A 22,259-nucleotide genomic window follows, 5' to 3' on the forward strand; every position below is an offset into this window, starting at 1 on the left:
TCAGTAGCTAACAAAAGACACAGATTAGGACAAAATAAGGAAAAAGCTACAGATATTTCTCTACCTCATTTTTTCAGTCACTGAATATCCTTTGTAATTCATTCAGGATTAAATCCAGCATCCTTCCTGGGCATGGCTTCTCCTCCACACTATGGAATTTCCTCCTCTTCTCTGCAGTCACTTCCCTTACTCCCACTGTTAAAATGCTCTATTCTAGTTCGGCAGCAGCACGTTGATGTGTTCCTCTCTCCAGCCCATGCTTTCTCAAGAATGTCAACTTAAAGGCTCTTTGTTTTACCATTTTCATTTCTCTCTTTTAGACAAGTGACTCAGCTCCCCTGCAATATAATCATCTGCCCATGGTCATCAAGACCAGATGAATGCATATATATCTTGAAAAATATATATACATATATGTATTCTCTCTTACTTGATAGCTATATCTGTGGAACAGTTAAACAACAAAGTTTAAGTGAACCTCACTTTGCCTCTGAAAAGCAAAAGATTCTTTGATTGCCTTCCCTAGTTTGGTCACTGAACTAACACCCAGAGAAGAACATGAGAAAAGGAAAAAGCAGAGAAGATAACCAAGGAATACTCATGAATTGGCTTGCAGTGAAGCAAAGTGGAGCTCAAACTTGTTGCCCTGCCACCCCTGTCTACTTCTTGTACTAGGAGCCAACAGGAAGGTGCTAGTTAGTCCAAGATCTCACATCTACAGAAATAGATGGAGAACGTGAAAGGGCAAGAGAATAAGAAATAACTGGAACTGGAGTTCTTAATAGGAATAGGAGTTGAAGAGCTTCACAACAAGCTTTTGGAAGAGGCCAGATCCTTGCATGAAAGGTGTGTTTTAGCTGGGGGACAGAGGGAGATTCTCATTTCCTCTGTGAAATTTACTGAGAGCCAAGTCTAATTTTTCCTCATACTGTGAAAGTTCAAAAAACCTGCTACTGCCTTAAATTTTCCTGTATTTAGGAAATTCTAGTTTATAGGGAAACATCTCTCATTTGTCTTTACAACCATATTGCAAATCAGGAATCATCTGAATAAGTAAAGCTAGTCTATTTTTGTATTTTGTAAAAAGAAAAGATTTAATATATGCTCAGGAGATAGAGAGGACAGTATTTTTACAAGTCCTATTGGCCACTTGTCTGTACATAAGTTTAAACCTGTGAATTATTAATAAGTATTTTCATCAATAATAACGTATGCAGCTCTTGTGCTATGGAAACATAGAAGGCTGCAGTTCTGGCTTTTAGCACTTGGCCAAGGTATACTGCAGAAAACTCATTTAGCATCACAGAAGCATTTTGGCTGAGATCCTGAGTTGCTCAGGGCTGCAGAATTCTTTACAATTCCCATCTTGTTTGCCTATGGAACAGTAATTAACGATTAGCAGAGACAACAGCATTTGCATTTTTGTCAACAGAAGCTGTTTCAGTTTTCAGAGTTAATCCATCTTAGAGATGCAGTAACAGCATCATATATCCATATTTGCACGCACTCACATTTCAAAACAAATTTCAGATGAAGCTACTGTCCCTAACACACAAATTTAATACACATGCTGGTGTTATGGCTTCTCTTGTACCTGCACTAAAACAATATTCTTTATTTCATCCATGAAGCTGTGCATCACACAAGATTTGGCCAAGACTGTCAAGCCAAGCAAGGGTAACTCCAGTGCAAAAAGTAGTCATTTTCTCTGCCAGAAGATCCAACCCTTAGCAAAGGTAACTGTACTATCTCTGTCAGCTAGCTCTCCAGCCACTGTGGTGCATTGTGCCTAGGCTGAAGAAGGGGCTCACTGCAAATTGCAGATAAGCCTTACTACACAGGGGAGTGAAGGCAAAGAAAAGGAAGCAGCAATCTGATCACTTGAGCAAAAAAGCACCCTCTTTTAATCAAAGAAGAAAGCAGGCAACAACACAGTTAAGCAAACATGCTACAACAATACAGACTTGATTCCTGAGAAATATATTGGCAATACTGCAATTCACAACTTGGATCAATTTGGAGACATCGCTATAGGGCTCCCATCACTTCCCACAAGGACTATTTGAAAATGCTTGTTGCTTGGCAGAACTCCAGAGATCAAAAGTGCTCCTCACCACAAATATATTTATAAGTCCCAGGGTAAGTTATCTATGACAGCACTAATTCAGCAGTATCCAGAATAAAAATGCTTCTGAATTTACCTTTAATCTTCTAACAGAATTCAGACTTCCAGAAACCCTCATCTCCCTCAATCCCATTTCCTGTATGTGTGAAACCACCTCATACATTTATCAACTTAGTACAGTGGTAGCTAAATGTCATCTCACACAAAAAAAAAAATTGAGGGGGTGGAGAAATCACATATTGGGTGGGGGAAGAAAATTCCTAAATGGATACCCACTGAATATATGGAATCTCCTATTTAAATATTTAACCTATATCCATGCTGAGTACCTGAACTTCCTTCCTGCTTGTCTTACCCGGAATGGTGTGTTGATTCGGCTAGTAAGTGTATCTAGGATATGCACATTCTCATGTCGGTGCAGCAAAATAAAACGGAGGAAAATCTTGAGGAGGGCTGGCTCCGAAACACTACGCAAAAAGAGATCCAGGTATGCAGTAGTAGTCATCACTTCTTCCACAGTCACCTACAAGCAAAAATAATGTAAATGCAAACATACTGCACACACTAAATATCCATCCATCCTCTGCAACTGTCTACCTGGCAAACACTCTAAGCTCTCCATACATTATGCTGCCAGAAAAACATTGAGCTCTTTGCCTTTAAATTTGCAAACAGCATGCTTCTGAATGACTCACAAGTATTTTGAACCCATTTTTAACCCACTGCTTACCCAGGGAAAAAAACCCTCCCCCAAACTGACACCCCAAATCTGGCACATACTGAGATACAAAGAGCGAAAATCATGCTAGAAGTTCCCCACCACCTTTCTGCCCATGTCAGCTCTTTTGCCACACGCTTGTGAAAATGCTTCTGAAGGATGACAGATGTTGTGAATACCTGCATCTACCACTTTATTAAAAATAAATGACAGAGCACAATCAAAGCGCAGTACAAACTAGGTTTGGTTCTAGAGCTTTAAAGAAAATATCCCCAGAGCTATCCAGAATTTTGCCATAATTTTCCTTCTTTGTATTTTCCCACAGCACAATTCCTCATCTCACTCAATTTTTACAAGGAGTATGTATATACATACAGACACACACAAACCAAAACCCAAAATCTTCACTGCTGACTCTTTGTATATCAAAACACAATTCAAATATCCATGCGACATTTGCATACCATAACCCACACTTCTCTGCTTATGGCAATCCTTTGGAGCTTATCTATTCACAGTATGCACTGGCAAAGCACAGAAAATTCCAAAGGCCACCTCTGCACCATGCACTGCTGTTGCAAAGTCAGCTTTTTAAAAATAGTTACCCAGGAATCTAATAAGCTTAAATGCACAAAGATAAGCCTTTAAATACAAGAATCTGCCTATATGAAAGAAAGTATTAAACATCTTTTGTTTACCAAACTTAGCTGGATACTTGAAAAGACTGATTTTATTAAAAAAAAGAATCAAAGCTGTCACTTAAGAGCTAAGAGGATTTAGAAAATACTCAGAAGGGCAGCATTTACGTAACATGCTGTAAATATTAAAATCCCTGTTCCATTATGCTGCACGTTAGCCACGTACACAGAAATGTCATGCTGCAAGTGTTCTCTTTAAAGCATTTAAGATCACATGCTGATTCTGGCTGGTTACACAGAACATAGGAATGCTGTATGCAGCCTGCAGACCTTATGGAGAGGGGGCACCAATGAGGAGAGCACAGAGGAGCTCTAAAGTTAAGGTCATTGATTCACTCTCATTCTGAGGCTTTATTCTAATACTCAGCTACACCATCCTTAATAGTGGGCTCCTAGCTCATTGTGGCATTAGAAACAAAGCACCAGTGAAGTAGCAACAGTCGAATTTTTCCCCAGGATGGGAAAAAAGTTCACTTTCTTGGTTTATTGCAGCAAGGTTGGTCAAAATCAAGCATTAAAACGTAATAGTGAAAGGAATGATGCACACTTTCACAGGGTCTGTGAACTTTGTAAGGCTAAGTAAGCAACAGCTAGACATATTTTCTAGATCTGTAGTTGTATGTTCAGTGCTACCAAAACCAGAAATTTGAATATAGTTCCTTCACAAAATAGTATCTATTAACATATGCTCCAACTCAGAACAGTTTATGAATTCATTCCTCCTCCTTCCCCCACAAGCATCAAGTGGGGAAAAAAAAAAAAGTTCCTAGGTTAAGCAACTCAAAGTTGCAAATTGTCAGAATTAGCACTATGGCTACAGCCCTAACTCAAATTCTGTATTACTGTAAATATGATAAAACAAACACGCTCATGCACACACACACCCTTTTCCATAGGACTACTGCCATATTTCAACCACCAAAACATGTGCAGGAAATGAGCCAGGGTTGTGAAACAAAGGAAATTGTTTCTGGTTGGAGCCAAGAAATTTTTTTTATTTTTTTTTTACCCCTCAACAGTCAAAAGGTGTGGGGACTTGTGGAGTAAAAAAAGAATGGCTTTCTGATGAAAGCTGTTGACTGTTGCCCTGAGAACTGGCACTTTTTTTTGGGGGGTGGGGGGGGTGGATTTTTGTGTTGTGGGTTTGGTTTTTCTTTTATAACAGCAAACTGTAAAAAGCAAAGCCCACGAAATCCATCATGTGACATCATTATGATAGCATACAGTTCATCGAAGAGTTTAAACCCTCTGCCAAGAAAAGGCCAGACAGAAGTAATACATCGTTTTGTCTCTGTGTCACTTCTCCTTCATCCTTTATGGGGAAAAGGGAGCACGTTCTTGGCCTGCGGGTTTCACAGATGTTTGCTGACAGCAGAGGAATGGGTCTACGTATATGTATAAAATACTGAAGCTGTAAATGAAAGCAAGGAAAGCCAGTAGATTCACAAGGGCAGTGACCTCTTTCTGAAATGGATGCTCTTTTGACAACTCATCCTACATTTCTATCAGTGAGAGAAACCCATATGCTTTTCAGAGCGCGTATCATGAATGAAACAAAGAGCAGAAGAAAGCCAGCTAGGGACTACTTTAGAAAAGAAATGTTCAATTCTAAGAGCATGTTCAGTGCTCCTAACAGCTTGGGGACTAGACAAAAAATGAAATCACATTTTCCGTAGCAAATCCTTCACTCATACCACTAAACAGAGCTAGAAGCACCAACCAATGATTAATGAAGCCCAAACAGTTCACAAAGGAGTTACTTATAACCTTGTTAAATCTCAATTGTTTGAATCGAGGTTTTCTGTGCAGGGTGCCACATTACACTCTAATTTGTAGTTCTTATTGGGAAAGAAGTTGCTGAATCTGCTTAACCATTTTCTGAGAAATAGGGAAGACGACTAAGTTTTGTCAAGATTTAAACAGATATGAAAGAATCTTTTTTCATTTTTCAATGAAAGCACGCTGCCTTATCCACAACGCTCCTTCAAACTTTCGCAATAAATGAAGCTAGGATCTATTTTGCAGCTCGCTGTGCAACACTCAAAGTGGCAAGTTAATGCTGTACAAATAATTTTAATGCTATGGTGTTCTAGAAGTTCCAGTGCTCTCTCAGTGCGCCTTTGTGCGCAACTTGTCCATACAAACCAGCACTGAGACCACCCTCCTGCTTCCTCGCAAGAGCAATTCAAATAAACATACTGCTTTTCGGCATTTCAAAATGAAAGCCACGTATGCACTTTAGGAAAAAGATAATTAACCTGGCAAGCAGACATCTGTGCTTTTAGAATTATATCTTATTTTGCCACCTTCCATTCTGGGTTATGCCCTTTTACCATATCTGACACTAAGCGTAACTTCTGAAGATTTGAGGCACCTAGAGAAGTATTCAAAAAGGCTAATTTTAGCTCCATGAGGCTAATTTTCCTTTTACTCAATGGGATACATTAGCCTGCTGTGAATGAGTCTCTAGAGAACTCACTTTTTTTGCAATTAACTAGAGAAGGACATTGGAGAAATCAGTTACACTAGGCAAAATCCAGCCTTGGCAAAAACCCTTTTAACTCTGTAAACCTTTTCTTCAGATCACATTATACATAATACATTGAGTGTTGAAAGTGAGACTCGCCCAATTTCTGCAGTTAATATTGAAGAACTCTGTTTTCTAAGATACCAGAGTCACGATGTTAAGCTTCATTCAGAATAGTTTAAGGAGAGACAATCAGCAGGTAATGTCTTGTCAGACAGATTTGGGGAAAGTACGGAAATCCTTTCAAATAAATTCAAATTGGTTCTTAGATAAACAACAAAAGAACAAATGTTCTCAGAGGACAAAACATTTGCTACCCATGTCAAGCATGGCCACTACAGTCAAATCCTGAGGCAGCTTACAAAAAACTATATCATTGTAAGCATTGATTACAGTATAATTTGTCCAAGTAAGCTTTTAGCTAGTCCTCAGAATTGAACATCTTTGAAAGGATGATAAAAAAAACAAGCCAAAACTTCCACACATCCACAAATCTGATATTTAATTTGAAAATTTTTCCCCTGATAATTCAAGTATGGGAAAAAACCAAAACATAACAAAGGGAGATGGATAGAATTAAGACACAGTAGTTTTCTAGAAAAGCCCTTTGTTAAGTAAGTAATTTCAAGCTATATTTTTGATCAAGATATTTCAGCAATAGTAAAATCCACCACTGCCACGACAGCAAAAATAAAAACCCACCAGCAGCATCCCTTGCATTAGATCCCTTCTACTAATGCTAAAGACCAGGGATATCTCTGCTCCTAAGATACAATTGTAGGATTGAAAATATAAAACAAGAAAAATCCACATCCATTCCATTAACCAGACCAGTATTCTACAATTTCTATTTTTATTATCCACAGTTGTAACAATTAAAAGTTGTTGGATTTTTTCCAATATACATAGAAATTTAAAGTGTTTAAAGACACCATTTAAAAACCTCATCCACATGTTTTTCTATATAACAATCAGTTTTTACAGATATTTTATAAAATGTAATCTGCTGTAGAAGGGACTACCTGAGTCTTCACAGCTAGACAGATATATGATTAGAGATTATTGAAAACTGAAAGCCATTTTTAGCCTTGTAATACCCTTCTCTAATTATGTAATAATTTTTAGCAAATCTTTTCTTGCCTACTCTGATGACTGATTAGATGGTGAGGCAGAACACTGTAAAGAGATCCAGCTTTTACAAGTCCCCGTGCCAAGTAATAGCAAAGAGCCAGAAATTACTGTCATTGTGAGTTCAGTTTAATACATTACACCCACTGTGTTAGACCAATTGCACTGATTCTTTATTACTGGCTATTTTCCCTTGGGATCCACACAATGTATTTTCTAATTTACAGCTTCATGCTCTCTTACAAGCATCCGGCTATCATGATTCCTCCTTGCCTTCACATTTCCCTTCCTTACATGGATTTCATACTGCCTATGAAGAAACCATGACCTTTCTTATTAGAACTTACCCTTTAGATCCACGAGCAGTTTAAGCCTGAATAAACCCACCTCACTGATAAAAAAACCCCAGCCATTCCCACTCTCTTCTCCTTTCTATTCATTTTCAGCTTCTTGTCCCCTACTTACACCAGCAGAAGGGTTCATGCTTCACTTCACTGCACAGTGAATTGGTTCAGGGAATTGATTCAGGTTAAAACTATCCAGGAAATAAAGGTGAGTTTTAACCTCAATCAGTCTCCCATAGGAACAGTTGTCCTGGCAAAAGAGAGGGAGGACATACATAATCAGGGACAGAGGAAGTTTGTACACTGGGGTAACCAGAAAACCAGAACTGCTTCAACTTCCCTCAGCTTACATTTATAAACTGCTTCAGTGTATACTAGGTTAAAATTCAACTCAACTGCAGTGTTTGATGCAAAAAGTGAAAGGCACCTTTAACATATATCAACTCTGTAGCTGTTAAAATTAAGTTTTGTAGCTATCGATGGGCTTCTCCAAAGCATGAGACTATTCAAAGTTTTCCAGTAACACTTGGTTTACATCTTTTTACAGCAGCTGTCCAAACATTTTTCAGTAAGGTGAAAGATGGCATTATTTCTAAATGGGAACTGACAGTCTTGTAGGATATTTATAAAGATGCTCCTTCTAATCTGTACAGTATAATTTACAGGTCATTTCCCCCTAGCTGAGCTGTGTAATCATCAAGCAAGTATTATTGAATTATCACAGTAGCATACCGTGTTAGAGGTTTTCGTTTAGATGGGTTAGTGCGCAATATAACCGAGGTCCATTTGACAGAGCTTATTTGACAGGACCATATCAGTGCTTCCGCAGAGAAGTTCTGTTCACTTGGCCAACAGCAACATTTTATGCTAAAAAGCTGGTACAATTTTCCATTTATCAGATTAAAACAAGCCTTCCACGTAGAAAAATAATTATATCATAGTTAGCAATTAAATGCCACATAGTATAGAGGTAAATGCTAAGACATTAAAAATTTGCTTTTATCATGTAATTTGTCAAATTTTTAGCACTATCTTCAATAAATTGAAACAACACAAATTACATAAACACTCAAGATGTTCCAAATAGCTATCTTTGTCACCCACATTCTCTGAATGCCAAATTAAAACTAAATCATATGCACTTACAGGAAAGAGATGTATATAACCAATATGAGCATAATATTTATATACACCACAGTGTGGCTCCTAATGATCTAGTACATGGTTTTGACTGCAAAATATATACATATTAAAGACGTTCTGAAAAGGATTTCACTGATCAGATTTCTACAAAAGGGCTGCAACTACCTAAAAGAATAAGGTAAATCAGCACTTTCTACTACCAAATATATAAAGACTAGAACAAGGAAGTATGGCCTGTAGCAGAACCAGTAAAACTTAGACTTTGGTAGGGGTTATTCTGGATTCACCCTAGGATTTCAACTAGGTTTTAACTGAAGAGAAAATTAGCCTGAGTTGATTACTTGGGACCTTTGTACAATTTGGCCCCAGAAGACCTTGTATTTTTTTGACAGAGCTCCAAATAGTTAGTTTTGAAAGTGAAACAAGAAAAAGCCAATGAGATACATCAGAGAAATGTAATGGTATAATTCTGCTCAGGCACAGAGCCATACTTTCTCACGAGTATTTTTTTCCTGAGTACCAAAACCTAGGGAAGAACATACAGAATTACATAATTTCAAGTTGTAACTGACATGCCATCAAAAAGTACCAGTCTTAATTTAAGAACAGATTCTGCCAGATAGTCTTAATTTTCTCAAATCCCAGACACACTAGAAAGAAAAAAGTATGGTTTGGGCAAAACTTTAAATCATGGATTGTTACTACACAAAGAAAACTACTAAACTAATCTTTTCTTCAGCTCTGTATCTTTATGGACAGAATATTTTATTCCTTCTGGTTTTAACTGAACTTATACAGAAATAAAGAATTTGTGTCCTTGCATAAAGACAATCCCCCCCCGAACAATGTTATTGAATCACTTTTTTCAATGTCTCAGGAAACTCAGATGTCAGAAGTAAGGGAGGCAAATCTTTGAAAAAGTACAATAAAGTTGAGACAACCAAAAGGCCAAGACGGGGCTATCCAGCACAGCCAGTTAATGCATATCCCTAGCTACATAATACAAATCTGGGCTCTGCTCTACCCATTCAGCAACGTGCAGCTTCTGAGATATGAACATATTTGGCAGTCACTTATTACGTGTGTAGGTGGGATAACCCACGCAAAGTGACAACAGACTAGTACAGACCAGGTATAAATTAGGCTACAAGAACATGCTATATTTAGGATACTTATCTTTAAGAAATGAAGTTAGGGAGTCATAAACTTGAGAATGTTTGGGTTATTTAAGCACATTGCAGTTAATCTGCTACATAAATAACCCTTCATAGAGCTCACTGTGAAAACCAGGTTATTTCAAGCTAGCTAACCAGCCCAATCAATTTGAAACTTCCTTATCTGGAAAAAAACTGCACTAGTGGATTCTTTTTTCAACTCCATACTAACTTCCTCAGATAAAAACATAAAAATCACACCAAGCAAAATATATTGGTCTCCCCAGCCCCTGACTTCTTCATAGAAACACATCTCTATCCTCAACACTCTTGCACTGTTTCATTCAGAGTGAACTGTGTACACAGTAAGTATAGGGAGACAGTCTGAAAAAATAAAATTAAAAAAAAAAGGCAGATATTACTACATAGTTCCATATATGTTACAGACATTTCAAGATCACACACATACATATCTCAAAGCTTTGGACCACATACTGAAATTGTGAACTACTTTTACTGAAATACTACTTACTGAAACTCTTACCAAAAGTCTTGTTTGATAGTCCGATGTTTTAAGTGGGGAAAAGAGAAAGAAGTCAAGGAAAGGAGACAGAAGCTCCTAGTTCATCCATGCAGACCTCCTAACAAAACTGAAACATAAAAAGGAAGAGATGGAAGCAGGGACAGGTAACTCAGGAGGAATATGGAAAAACTGCCTAAGTGTCCAGGGAAAGGATTAGAAAAGCCAAAGCCCAGCTGGAGTTGAAGAAGGGCTTCAACAGCAAACAGAAGACTATGAAAAAAGCATGCCTGCTGCTGAATGGGGAAGAAGGAGGCCTGGTGACAAAATACATTGGAAAAGCCACAATACTCAATGCTTTCCTCACCTTGGTCTTTACTGGCAAGATTTGTCTTTTGTAATCCCAGGTCCCTAAGATGAGAATAAAAGTCTGGAGCAAGGAAGACTTACCCTTAGAGGAAGGGCATGAGGTTAGGGAACACTTAAACTGGACAGACATGAGTCCATAGGGCCTGATAGGTTGCATCCCTGACTCTTGAGGCTAGTCTTGGTTGTGGCTACCAGAGGAGGCTCCTGAGGACCAGAAGTAAGCAAATGTCACTCCAGGACGATCTGGGGAACTACAGACTGGTCAGCCTCAGATCAGTCCCTGGGAAGGGAATGGAGTAAAATCTCCTGGAGGCCATTTCCAAACATATTAAGGAGAAGATAGTGACTGGGAGTAGTCAGCGTGGATTTACAGAAGGGAAATCAAGCCGGACCAACCTGATAGCCTTCTACAATAAGATGACTGGCTTAATGGATAAATGGAGAGCAGTTGATATTATGTGTCTTGCAAGGCTTTTGAGACTGTCTCCTGTACAACATCCTCATAGACAAAATTATGAAGAACACACTGGATGAGTGGACAGTGAGGTGGATCAAAAAACTGTTTGAACTGCTGGGCTCAGAAGGATTGTGATCAACAATGCAAAGTCCAGCTAGAGGCCAGTGATGTGTGGTCTACACTGGGGCCAATACTGTTTAGTATCTTCATTAATGACCTAGACGAGATGGAGCACACCCTCATGCAAGTTTGTAGATGTTAAAAACTGGGAGGCTGGATGGCTGTGCTGCCATTCAGAGGGGTCTTGACAGTCTGAACTAAGAGGCAAACAGGAACTTCATGAAGTTCAATAACACAAATGCAAAGCCCTGCACCTGGGGAAGAATAACTACAGGCACAAGTACACACTGGGGACTGACTGGCTGGAAAGCAGATTTGAAGAAAGAACCTGTAGGTCCTTGTGGACAAAAAATTGGCCATGATCCAGCAACGCACCCTTGTAGCCTCCTGGGCTACATTAAGAGTATTGCTAGCAGGTTAGTGGGGGGCATCCTTCCTCTTTACTCAATACTGGTAAGACACATCTACAGTGCTGGGCTCCCCAGTTCAAAAGACATGCTGACATGCTGGAGCAAGTCCAGCAAAGACCACAAAGATGATTATGGGATGGGAGCGTCTGTCAGAGGCTGAGAAAGCTGTGAATGTTAAACCTGGAGAAGAGAAGGCTGAGGCAGAATCTTATCCATGTTTGCAAATACCTGCTGGGAAGGAGTAAAGACGACGGAGCCAAACTCTTGTCAATGGTGTCCAGTGAAAGGAAAAGCAGTAAAACCTGAAATCCACGAAATTCCAGCTGGACGTCAGGAAAAAAATGTGAAGACCACACACACTTTTCTACTGTACAGGTAGTCAGACACTGGAACAGTGTTGCCCAGAGAGGTTGAGCCATCTCCAGCTTTGGAGATATTCAACATCCAACTGGACATGTTCCTGAGCAACCTGTTCTAGCTGACCCTGCTCTGAGCAGGGCGGGGTGGACAGAACAATCTTTAGAGGTGCCTGCCAACCTCAGCCATTCTGTGATTCTGTGAAGAGACACAAAGAAGGAAGAGAGTGGCCAGCTATCATCTACAATATAGGCTTAGCTTTAATCCAAAACTGAGTAACCCTCCTTGTACCAGACATTTTGCTCATATTTGAATACATCAGTTGCAAAAGCAAACTGATGTTGCTGTTACTTCATGAGGGATTAAAAGCTAATAAGACTATTATTTATCTAATAGTGCTTGTAGAGCTTATTTTATTTTATATACTTGAATCAACAAAATTTGATTTGGTGATCAGACAGGAAGTCACATTAACGTGATCTGTTTATGTTGCTGCTGTTGTTTTAAAACAGAAATCGAGTTCTATCATATTGAGAACAGAACAGATTGAAGACTTCTTTCCTAGATGCCTCTATTCTTGATTGCAGCTGTCTTTGCAAAAACAATAAATGCAAGTCCGTCTTGCTGCAGAGCAATTTTTTCCTCAAAACGTTACTTCTTGAAGAAAAACTAGAATATAGTAAAGAGAGAACAGTTCTGAAGTAGTATGTCTACCCAACAGTCATGCAAGAGCAGAGCCAGAGGCTCATCTCCCTTCTGATTTTTCCATTAGGTAGAACCACGGGTGCCAGATTGGATATGGGATGTTAAGGCTTGTATGCCACATGAGGTCTGGACTCCCTTCCTTCCATGTCTATCACCAAGAGTTATCAGAAACAGCTGTTCCAGATCAGTTAAATTCTACAAATAAGATTTATAGGAACACCTTAGGAATATTGGCCAATAATTATCATCTCTTCTTACCACCCTTCCCTTTAACCCTTCCACAGACCTGTCTTCCTAGTCAGGTATTTATAGCATGCTCCATTGTTCATTGTATTTGAACTCATAAGACAGAACGAGTCAGAACAACTCGAACTGAATGACTGGATAAAACCTAAAATTTTCAGCCACAAGTAGACTTTAGGATACCAAACCAACTTCATTGAATTTAAAAGAAAAAAATTCAAGATCCATTTAGTATTGTGTTCAATGAAAGAACTTCTGTTTTAAAAACACCATGGTGCATTTGGCCTTTCTCTCATTTTGGCCCTTCACAATTTTTTCTTAACGTAAAGGTTAATTACAACACTTAAGTCCCCAAATGGGTGATACAGTTTTCAAAGCCTACTCTTCAACTTAGCAAGAATGTTTTCAATGGCAACTAGAAATTATTTTAACGTACGAAGGAACTGTTACTGCATAATTATCTGTCCTTATGCATAGACACCTCTCCCAAAAGCAAAGATATAAAATATTTATTTTTTGTTAAATCAATGTGGGGCACAGCACAGAAAGACCGAAGAGGTCTATTTATTTTTTTCCTTTTGCTATCGAGTTTCGGTCTCACATATGAGAGCGCCTTGTATCAGATCCACTAGATGGTGCAATCCATCTTCTCCATTAAATGCATTTGAAGTTCATACACATACATAAATTTTTAAAGAGGAAAAAGTCAAACTTAACACTAACCAAGGAAAGGTTTATTACTGGAAGAACAAGGCACCAAACAGAATGTCGGGGTTCAGGAAAGATTTAGGCTTGAAACTCATACGTTAGCAGCCAACATCTCCATTTTTAAGAGAAATATGACTTCACCCAATTTCAGAGTATATAAATAATGTTCGACAAAATTTCCATCACATGGAAAAAAAATCTGAACAGCATGCTTTAAATGATTTAAGTAATCAACAGGGAAATAATCAACCCAACAGGGAGTTAGTAGATTTAATGACCAATAAGAATGGCATTCAGCAGCATGGTAGCATTCAAAACAACCTAAAATTTGTCTTAAATACTTCAGAGTACTAAGACCAGAATCCCACAGCGACATTCTGGTATCTCCCTTGTTATCCATGACCTTGACCTGAAGCTGGTTAGCTTTTCACTTCTGATTCTAATTCCCAATCTGGGTAAGGGATTATGTCAAGATACAGAAATAGAAAAAATTACTCCTAGGTAAGGAGGTGATCTCAATGACAGACTACAGCCTTGATCTGGACTGCAGCCAAATTTTATTTCAGCCCTCGCCAAGTTCCCAAACATTTGAGGTCTGTCAAATCATTGAGGAAGATTTTATACTGCTTATTACTTTCTTGGTAAGTGACTACTTACCACAAAGAATTGTGTGCACTGCCAAGACAAGTCCTAGAGTAGAAAGCAGGGTACAGGGTTTCACTGGCCTCTCAGAAAATGGAACAGGTGCAGTGTTTTCTGCTTGGCAGGCTTAGTAAAAATTAGTAGACCTTCAAAAAGTAATTTATTAGTCCTCTTTTGGTAGTTTTTGGTGGATTTTTACTTTCAGCAATTTCTACTTTTTCTCCTCAAACAAGGTGTTCTTTTTACAGGGCAATGAAGACTTAACTGACATATTTTGCAACAGTTGGAAATGTGGCTTCCTGCAGCCTAACAAAAAAAAAAATTAAGTAATTCACCAACATCAGTGACATATTTTGCAAAGGATAATGCCTAAAATTCAAAGAAAAATGGATTTTTTTCTTCAAAGCAACATAAATTGCACCCTAATACATTAGAAAATTGATACCAAACTCCATTTCTTCTCCACTTCATGAAAATAGCTCTACCATTTGTAATAAGGAAGTACAAATCAATACCAACTTTGCTAAAATTAGCGTAATATTTCTTGACTGAACATTTTCCTTGTGGGCATTTTTCCTTTCGGAAAATATTCATTTGGAAAAAAAAATTCCTCATGTAAACATGTCTGCCATGATGAAATGTTGTTTAAAAGGTCACTGCTTTTTTGATGATATGTCAGCCTAGTGCAACAAAAATATTTTGGTTCTTCATTTTATTTAAGAATTTTAATCGTTTTCAGAAATACCTATATCTTGCTTAACAATCCATATAGTGTAAATAGAAAGTACGGAATGAAAAGATGGAAAGTTAGCCTAGAAACTTACTCAATTATATGAAAATCACTACTGACAGTACATTTAATAGTATCTTTATACAGAGTTCATCCATAATACTTTTGCCCATCATTATTTCGTGTCATGCTTGCATACACCACTGACCTTATGGAGCGCAGGAGCCATTACTGGCACCAAAAATCCATTGTAAATGTAATTCACAAGCTGGTTGCGTATCAAGGGATGTGCCACCTAAGAAGGTGGGGGAGAGAAAGACACACAACAGTTCCAGTGAGATTTAAAACAAGACAAGGCACAGACTCCTATTATCCACTACCAAAACCCTTTCCCATTTAACAAGACATGTTCATTTGTCCTTCTCATCAGCATTTGCTATGATTCAGGTTCTTAAATATTTCTCCTTCTTCTAAGAAATACACAAACTCTGTTTAATTACAGTAAACCTGCCAAATTCAGAGAACAGGGCTTTTCAATCTCCCTGCATGCTGACAAAGATGAATGGATGGACAGAAAAGTGTGTATACCCATGCATCAAAGGAAGATTTGAGATTCTAAATTTAGCTCCTGCAACCTCGTCAGGGTCACTTGAAGGTGGATTTGCCATTGTCAACTTGTCCTCTTACAAAAAGAAAAAGCAGAACAGCTGTTTCCCTATGGTTCAAGAGTGGGTAAACCAAAGCGCGCTCTAGCTATGGAGTAAGAACATACTGTTCTCTTGCCCTTCTCCCAACCACTGTAAAACAAACAGAAGTGAAAACAAAACCTACATTATTAATTCAATAGGTTGCTTAGGAGCTTTAAAAAATAAACTCTTATTAGAAGCCAAAAATCTACTTTTATAATGAAGCATTAATTTTGTTTTCACAAAGAAAACATATTATCAGTTCATGCATTTAAAAGAAATTTGATAAAAAACAAACAAAAAAATCCATTCAGAAGCATTCTAAGTTAATATATTCTGTTTGAAGTTCACATAGAGACTGGAACGTCACAGCCCACATGTGGCCACAAATACATTCTCGCACTTGCAATTCTTCCCAGACTTCCTTTAATTTGTAACCCTTATTTTGGAAAGGGGAAGAAAATGGGTTGCCCTTCCTATGCTGTGTTCCAGGGAAAAAGTAGTAAATGTCAAGAGGTCTTGGCTACACTGTTCCTCTTTAATCTCTGGCCAAAGTTTTTGGGTCAACACAGAACAAGCCACACCACAAAAACCATTCCATGCACAGAGCAAAAATTCCTGCAGTAATTTCAATTCAGCTGAAGAAAGACTATTAAAAAAGCAATCAAGCAGCAGTCAGAAATTGCTCTTTCTACATGTCAGCTGAAGATCCTTAAGCATGTTTAGTTTCTTTGAAAAGCGGTTTTAAAATAACATGTTGTTCTTTAATTTGTCTGCAGTAACCTTTGTATCAATTTTTTTTTTAAAAAAGTTGTCAAATATGACCTCCTGCAAATGTTGATCTGTAGAAAAATTCTGCTTAGACACCAAAATTAATATTGTCTCCTATTCACGTTTAAACACATATGTTAAAAATCTTGTATATTGCATTTAAAGAATGACAGCTACTATTATTTTCACTTATTCAATGCTCTAATAGTCAATCAGTTGCTTTACTGTATTTCACATACGTCTCACTAAAACATATCTTTTATTTAACAGTAAATGTGACTAAATTTTCAATCCTATTCAGCATGTTTCTTCAAGTAAAACATAAATCCACGGTTTCTGTAGAATTTATATCATGTTTAATAAAATACCAGACAAGGGTTCTTAGGGTTTTCTAGCCTTAAAAACAATATAAAAAGACAAAAATCTCATTTTATGTTTAGTTTAGTGGAAAAAAATAGTGAGGGGATTAAAGCCAGGAGAAAAAAAAAATCTAATTAAGAAATAATCATTAAAAACAAAGAGTGGATTCCAAACAGGCCAATCTAAAATGAATTTATATTTCTAGGAAGATATCTACATTCTGCCTGGAAAGCTTTCTTTATGCAGTACTCACCAACAGACAAAACAGACTATTTGCTTTTGTACGCTGTTATGAGAGCTTAGACAAAGATAGAATGTTTTTCAATGCTTAAATATATAAAGACTACATTTTCTCTACATGTAAAGGCATTCAATTTACTTTTAGTATCAACAGTGGTATTAAAATGCAATATGCCTTTTTTTTTTAAAAAAAACAGAAACTTCTCCCAATTACATAACGAAATATCAAGCTGCTGCACAATTCTACTGTTTTCATTTGAAACATTTGTCACCTGAAAACTAAAACCATATTAATTCATCCTTATAACCAGGACAAAAGGCACAAAGCAAGTTTATAAGCAACTTATTTTAGTGTAACTTAAAAAGTCCATGCCATTTATAGAAGTTAATAAACTCTATAATTTACAAACTTCTACAGAATGTATAAAAACCTACTACTTCAAAAGGATAAGCCAACTCTGTTCCATTACCTGTATCACAGCATTGCAAAATTCAAGGGAGTTCATGAATTGTACAAGGGCTGGTGACAACAGCCACTCATCTTTCAGCAGGCAGTGCCACTCTTCTCCTTTTTCTTCCAGCTTTGTAGGCAAAGATGAATAGAGGCCACTTAGTCCTGTTGCTAACACCTCAAAACCAGAAGAGAAATAAGTTGACTTTCCAACTGTCCATTTGCTTGAATTGTGATGCCACAAATCATTTCTCTTACTAGCTTTAGTATACATGAGTGTTGAGATTAATTTAATTTCCTTTTGAAAGTGTCCTGTGGCAGAAAGACATGACTATGTTAAAGAATCTTCCATATAATATCCTTCTTTCAAGAGCTGGTACTTAGGAGAAAGTGAAGGGGGAAAGCAGGTTGTCTTTTATTTTTTTAATCTGAAGTTATATTTTTTTAAAATATTTGTAAAATCATTTTACACTTTCCTTCAGTCCCTTCCAGAAGGAGCCATCACTGTCACATACCTACAGCTTGCCTTTCTTGGTGATTTGAATGTTTTCACATGCCTATATGAAGTGATTTCACTCAGAAATAGGAAACGTTAGAAATGGAGGGGGAAGGTGCCCCCATGAACAAAATTGAAGTTCAGCCTCATGTAGTTCACAGATACATGTTGACTTTCATTCCTAGGCACTTGAACTCAGCTGAATCCACTTAAAAAAACCCAACCAAACACAAAAAACCACACACACTAAAAACCCCACCTCTAACTGTTCATCATTTCTCATTTTCCCTTCTTATTTATTTGGAAGGGAAGAAATAAAAAAAGCCTGAAATAAGTTACTTTACAGACATTGTTTCCAGTGATATTAAGGCTTACAGATGATTTATGTAGACTATATCACTGAAACAAAAGATTGTATTTTTAGTTACGATATAAAAAGTGTATTCCCAAAAAGGTTTTTTAATTTTTTCTGAGTATATCTAAAGTATTGGTAGATTCAGACCAAGCTTCTAATTATTGAAGTTATTTGAAGCTGTAAACTTTCTAAATATTATTTACAACTCTCATCCTTCTGACATGATTTTATACAATTTCAGGGTTTTTTTTAAGATGATCCTCATTTTAATGGCATCATTAAGTCTCAGTCTGATGAAAGTCTTTTTAGTTTTCATTCAGCAGACTTGTAAGAATTTTTCCTTTTTCTACAAAGGGCTGCTTGGCATCTACAGGGTTAGATAGACAAAACTTAGATGAAACAACTGTTTTATCTATCAGAAAACAAACAGTTGACAACGTGCAGGTCAAAGACCAAGGGTTCATGGAAGGGGATTCAGGTTTTGACCATATGCAAGTGTAACCAATTATAATTGCTAACTCATCCAGTCAGACAAAGGCTGTCTTTCTGAATGCTTTCCATTCCTAAATCACATAATTTTGAAGATGGATTTATTCTGGCATACATAATTAAGCCAAATATTAAGGAGGGGAATACTGTGGAAAATTCACTGCTTTAGCATACTGTTCTACTTTTTTTTATACACATATATACATAGATATATAAAAAAAAAGATGCTGGAGATATGTTAAAAAACTAAGCAGCTAAATCCATTCAGCAAAGCTTTATTTGTACAATCACATTCTTCTATGACCAGAATCTTTTTTGCTTTTTGTCTTTCTCACAGTAGAAGAGCTCAAAGCAAAAAGTTAGGAAGACTTTACTAGGTCTATAGAACTACCTATAAGTAACCCCTGCACACACTTACACTTACAAACCTAGGCTTCAGATGCTTCTAGGAAGGAAAAAATTCTGAAGGGAGAACTTGAGTTTCTTTTGCATTGTAACCTGTTAATTAATGCACACCTGATTTTCCATTGTCTGCTTAATTGCTGTTCATAAACACATACCTACCCTCTCTGTAAGCAATCTGATTTTCAGAGCTGTGTACTATCCACATTTCTGCTTCGCATGGAAGTTTAGTCCTTAAGCACAAGAAACCGACCTTGAGCAAAACATACTACTCTCCACTAAAAGGAGCAGTGAACTCACAATCAGTCAGTATCTTGAAGTGAAGAGTTCTTTAGTCTGTTTGACTTACTGAAGTTAAGAAGTGACAGATGTAGCCGCTAAAAATCTGTAAAGTTTTAAAAGCTCTTATTTTTGCTATGAAATACAACACAAATGACTATATGAAATTATGTTTCTAAAGCACTGAGGGAGATAGTAGCCACCGGAAGCAATTTCATCTCTTAGGTAAAAAACATTCGAAAATTATCGTAGAAGTATATGGTATAAGCAGGATTGCCATTTGAAATTACTAACAGAACTCTTCACATTCTATAAGCGGGCATACAAAATAATGCACATATATAGACTACGTTATAGAGTTTTAATCGGTAAAATGATAAACATCAATGAAAGAACTCTGAAAGTGAAAGAAATTAATGAGTTCACGCCCTAGAAGGGCAAGATTGGTTTTAATTTTTGTTTTACCTAGAGTAATGTCCTTTTAAACTTCTTCCATCATTTGTCAAGTCAACTCTATGTATTCATCTACTTTTACAAGCATCTCTAGCAGTTAGTTTTTCACGATCCAGTCATGAATATCTTTGCAAATCAGTCTCCTTGATTTATTTACTTTCTCTTAACTCACAGAAGACACTGACTGACTATGTAATATGCAATTCTAGACACATCATATGATTAAAATATGTTGTTAATATATATTCAGTTGCAATCTGGCCAGTTCCTTCCCTTTAATAATTCCCTTTCCTCCCACATCCATAGTCTTGCTATCTCTGTGCAGCCTCAACTTTCCAAGGACATTGCAGAGCCATACCTCCTCCTGCTTTAGTACTTGCTTTCCTAAGCTGTGAGGTGTTTACAAACACAAAGTTTTATGGCAAGACTTTGAGATGTTATGCTGCTCAAAATTCTTCAGAAACACTGTTTTCTTATTATAATGCTGAACAGACAACATCTTCATCAGATTCAGAAAACTTTCAGGTCAAAACATGATAAAAATGATATGGCAGAAAAATCTCAGAAAATTTTGCCCCGTAGTTTGTCTACACATTCTGTGTTAACATTTGTTAGTGATGTATCTTACTGCAGTCTGTCCCCTTCCTTCTTTATAGTTTATTCACCTACAGTTTTGAATACCATGGACAATCTAGTTTTAAAAAGCTGCTAAACAAAGCTAGTATCAATAAAGCCTTAGGTTCACTTTGGCACAGATCTAACACTGATTTGGGTATATGAGGCAGCAGAGATTTATGGCCAGACCCCATCCCAGGGCATGTCTATACTATGCAATAAGGCATGGTAAAGAAAACCTTATATGCTACCAACCAACTCAGCCCAAGAACCAGAGATAGCACCAACACGGTGTCACCCAAATGCCACTCCTATCAGCACAGGACTGCGCTAGCTGTTCTGCAGAGTAGCTGAGGCCACATCTGCACTGATTTGAGTGACATACAGCAATGCCACTGACACCTACAGACCCTTCCACCAGAACAAAATCTGTTCCTTCAGCTCATCACACTCAAATTCAAAAAAGATGTTGTATTAGTGAGCTAATTCTATGGCATCGCATTAAAGTTTTATCATAGACTTAGGCCATTCTCATTACTGTTCAGAAAAGTCTGATTTTAGCACATTTTGACAAGAAGCCTTCCTAATTAGAATGATTGTCAATCATGGCTCCCTGCTGTTTGAAGGTTAATATAGCTGGCTTTTATCTTTGGTGTAAAAAGGCTGCTTTTTTTTTTTAATTAATTGGAAGATGTAATTATGGAAGTTATAGCATGGATCCAATAATGGCATCTGTCTCAGGGACAGTTTGAGAATCAAGTTCACATTCTTTAGCAGGATCTGTTAAAGTCAACTAGAGTTTCTCAGCACAAGAAATTCGATGCAATAGTTACAACTGACAAAAGGAAAGCATTAAGAAGTTTTGTTTTGGAACTTGTAGGCCTCCTCCAGACTGCAAACCTGGCTCTGTCCTACTGCTCAAAGGACATAGCAGTCTCAGAGAAAATGTAAACCTACGGCCGGAATAACTGCCATGCACTAATGGCAGGGATTCTAGTGTTCTCTGCTCTAAAGCTCTCTGCTTTAGCAGCTATGTAAGGCTCCCCTCCACTTAATCTTTTCTGGCATTTATTAAACTAAAACACAAGCCACGCAGAAGATAAAGAAATCAGTCCAAAAACTGGCACACAAGAGCACCTTTTCTACAGAATGATATTGGGGTTTAAACCCATCCATTGCAGATCTCAAACTGATTTTTGTGATAAGGCATAAAGAAGCAGGTGGTGTCATGTCCATTCTGCTTTAGCTTTAAAACTGCAGTTGGGCAGCTTTCTTAAATTAGATGATTTACTTGTTTAACAGCAAAGGTTTTCTATTCACGTATTAAGATTGATTTGCCACATCTAACAACGCAACACTATTAACAGGTTTGGTAACAGACTACAACATAGCAAGATGGTGATTTGCCTGAGACGGCCATAGCAATGTCCAATTCTGTGACAAAGAGCAAGTCTCCCTTTTATCTTGCAAAAATATTACATTTCTATAACATTCACATTATTTTCACACTTACCATTTGACCTGTTGAGCTGATGTTACAGTGTGGCAAGCACAGCCCACCTAA

At 37.4% G+C, this 22,259-nt stretch overlaps 1 protein-coding gene across 4 annotated transcripts in view; it reads right to left on the reverse strand.

Moving 5' to 3' along the window:
- Positions 1 to 22,259, reverse strand: part of FHIP1A (FHF complex subunit HOOK interacting protein 1A) — a 93,467-nt gene that overhangs the window by 16,869 nt on the left and 54,339 nt on the right. For all 4 annotated transcript variants that reach the window (XM_054825273.1, XM_054825272.1, XM_054825274.1 and 1 more), the window contains 3 exons: positions 17,626 to 17,784; positions 15,307 to 15,393; positions 2,481 to 2,648 (listed from right to left, as the gene is read on the reverse strand). In XM_054825273.1, coding sequence (XP_054681248.1) covers positions 2,481 to 2,648; positions 15,307 to 15,393; positions 17,626 to 17,784 — 414 coding nt within the window. The remainder of the gene's footprint in view (positions 1 to 2,480; positions 2,649 to 15,306; positions 15,394 to 17,625; positions 17,785 to 22,259) is intronic.

Source organism: Grus americana, chromosome 4, assembly GCF_028858705.1.
Source record: "Grus americana isolate bGruAme1 chromosome 4, bGruAme1.mat, whole genome shotgun sequence".
Taxonomy (NCBI): domain Eukaryota; kingdom Metazoa; phylum Chordata; class Aves; order Gruiformes; family Gruidae; genus Grus; species Grus americana.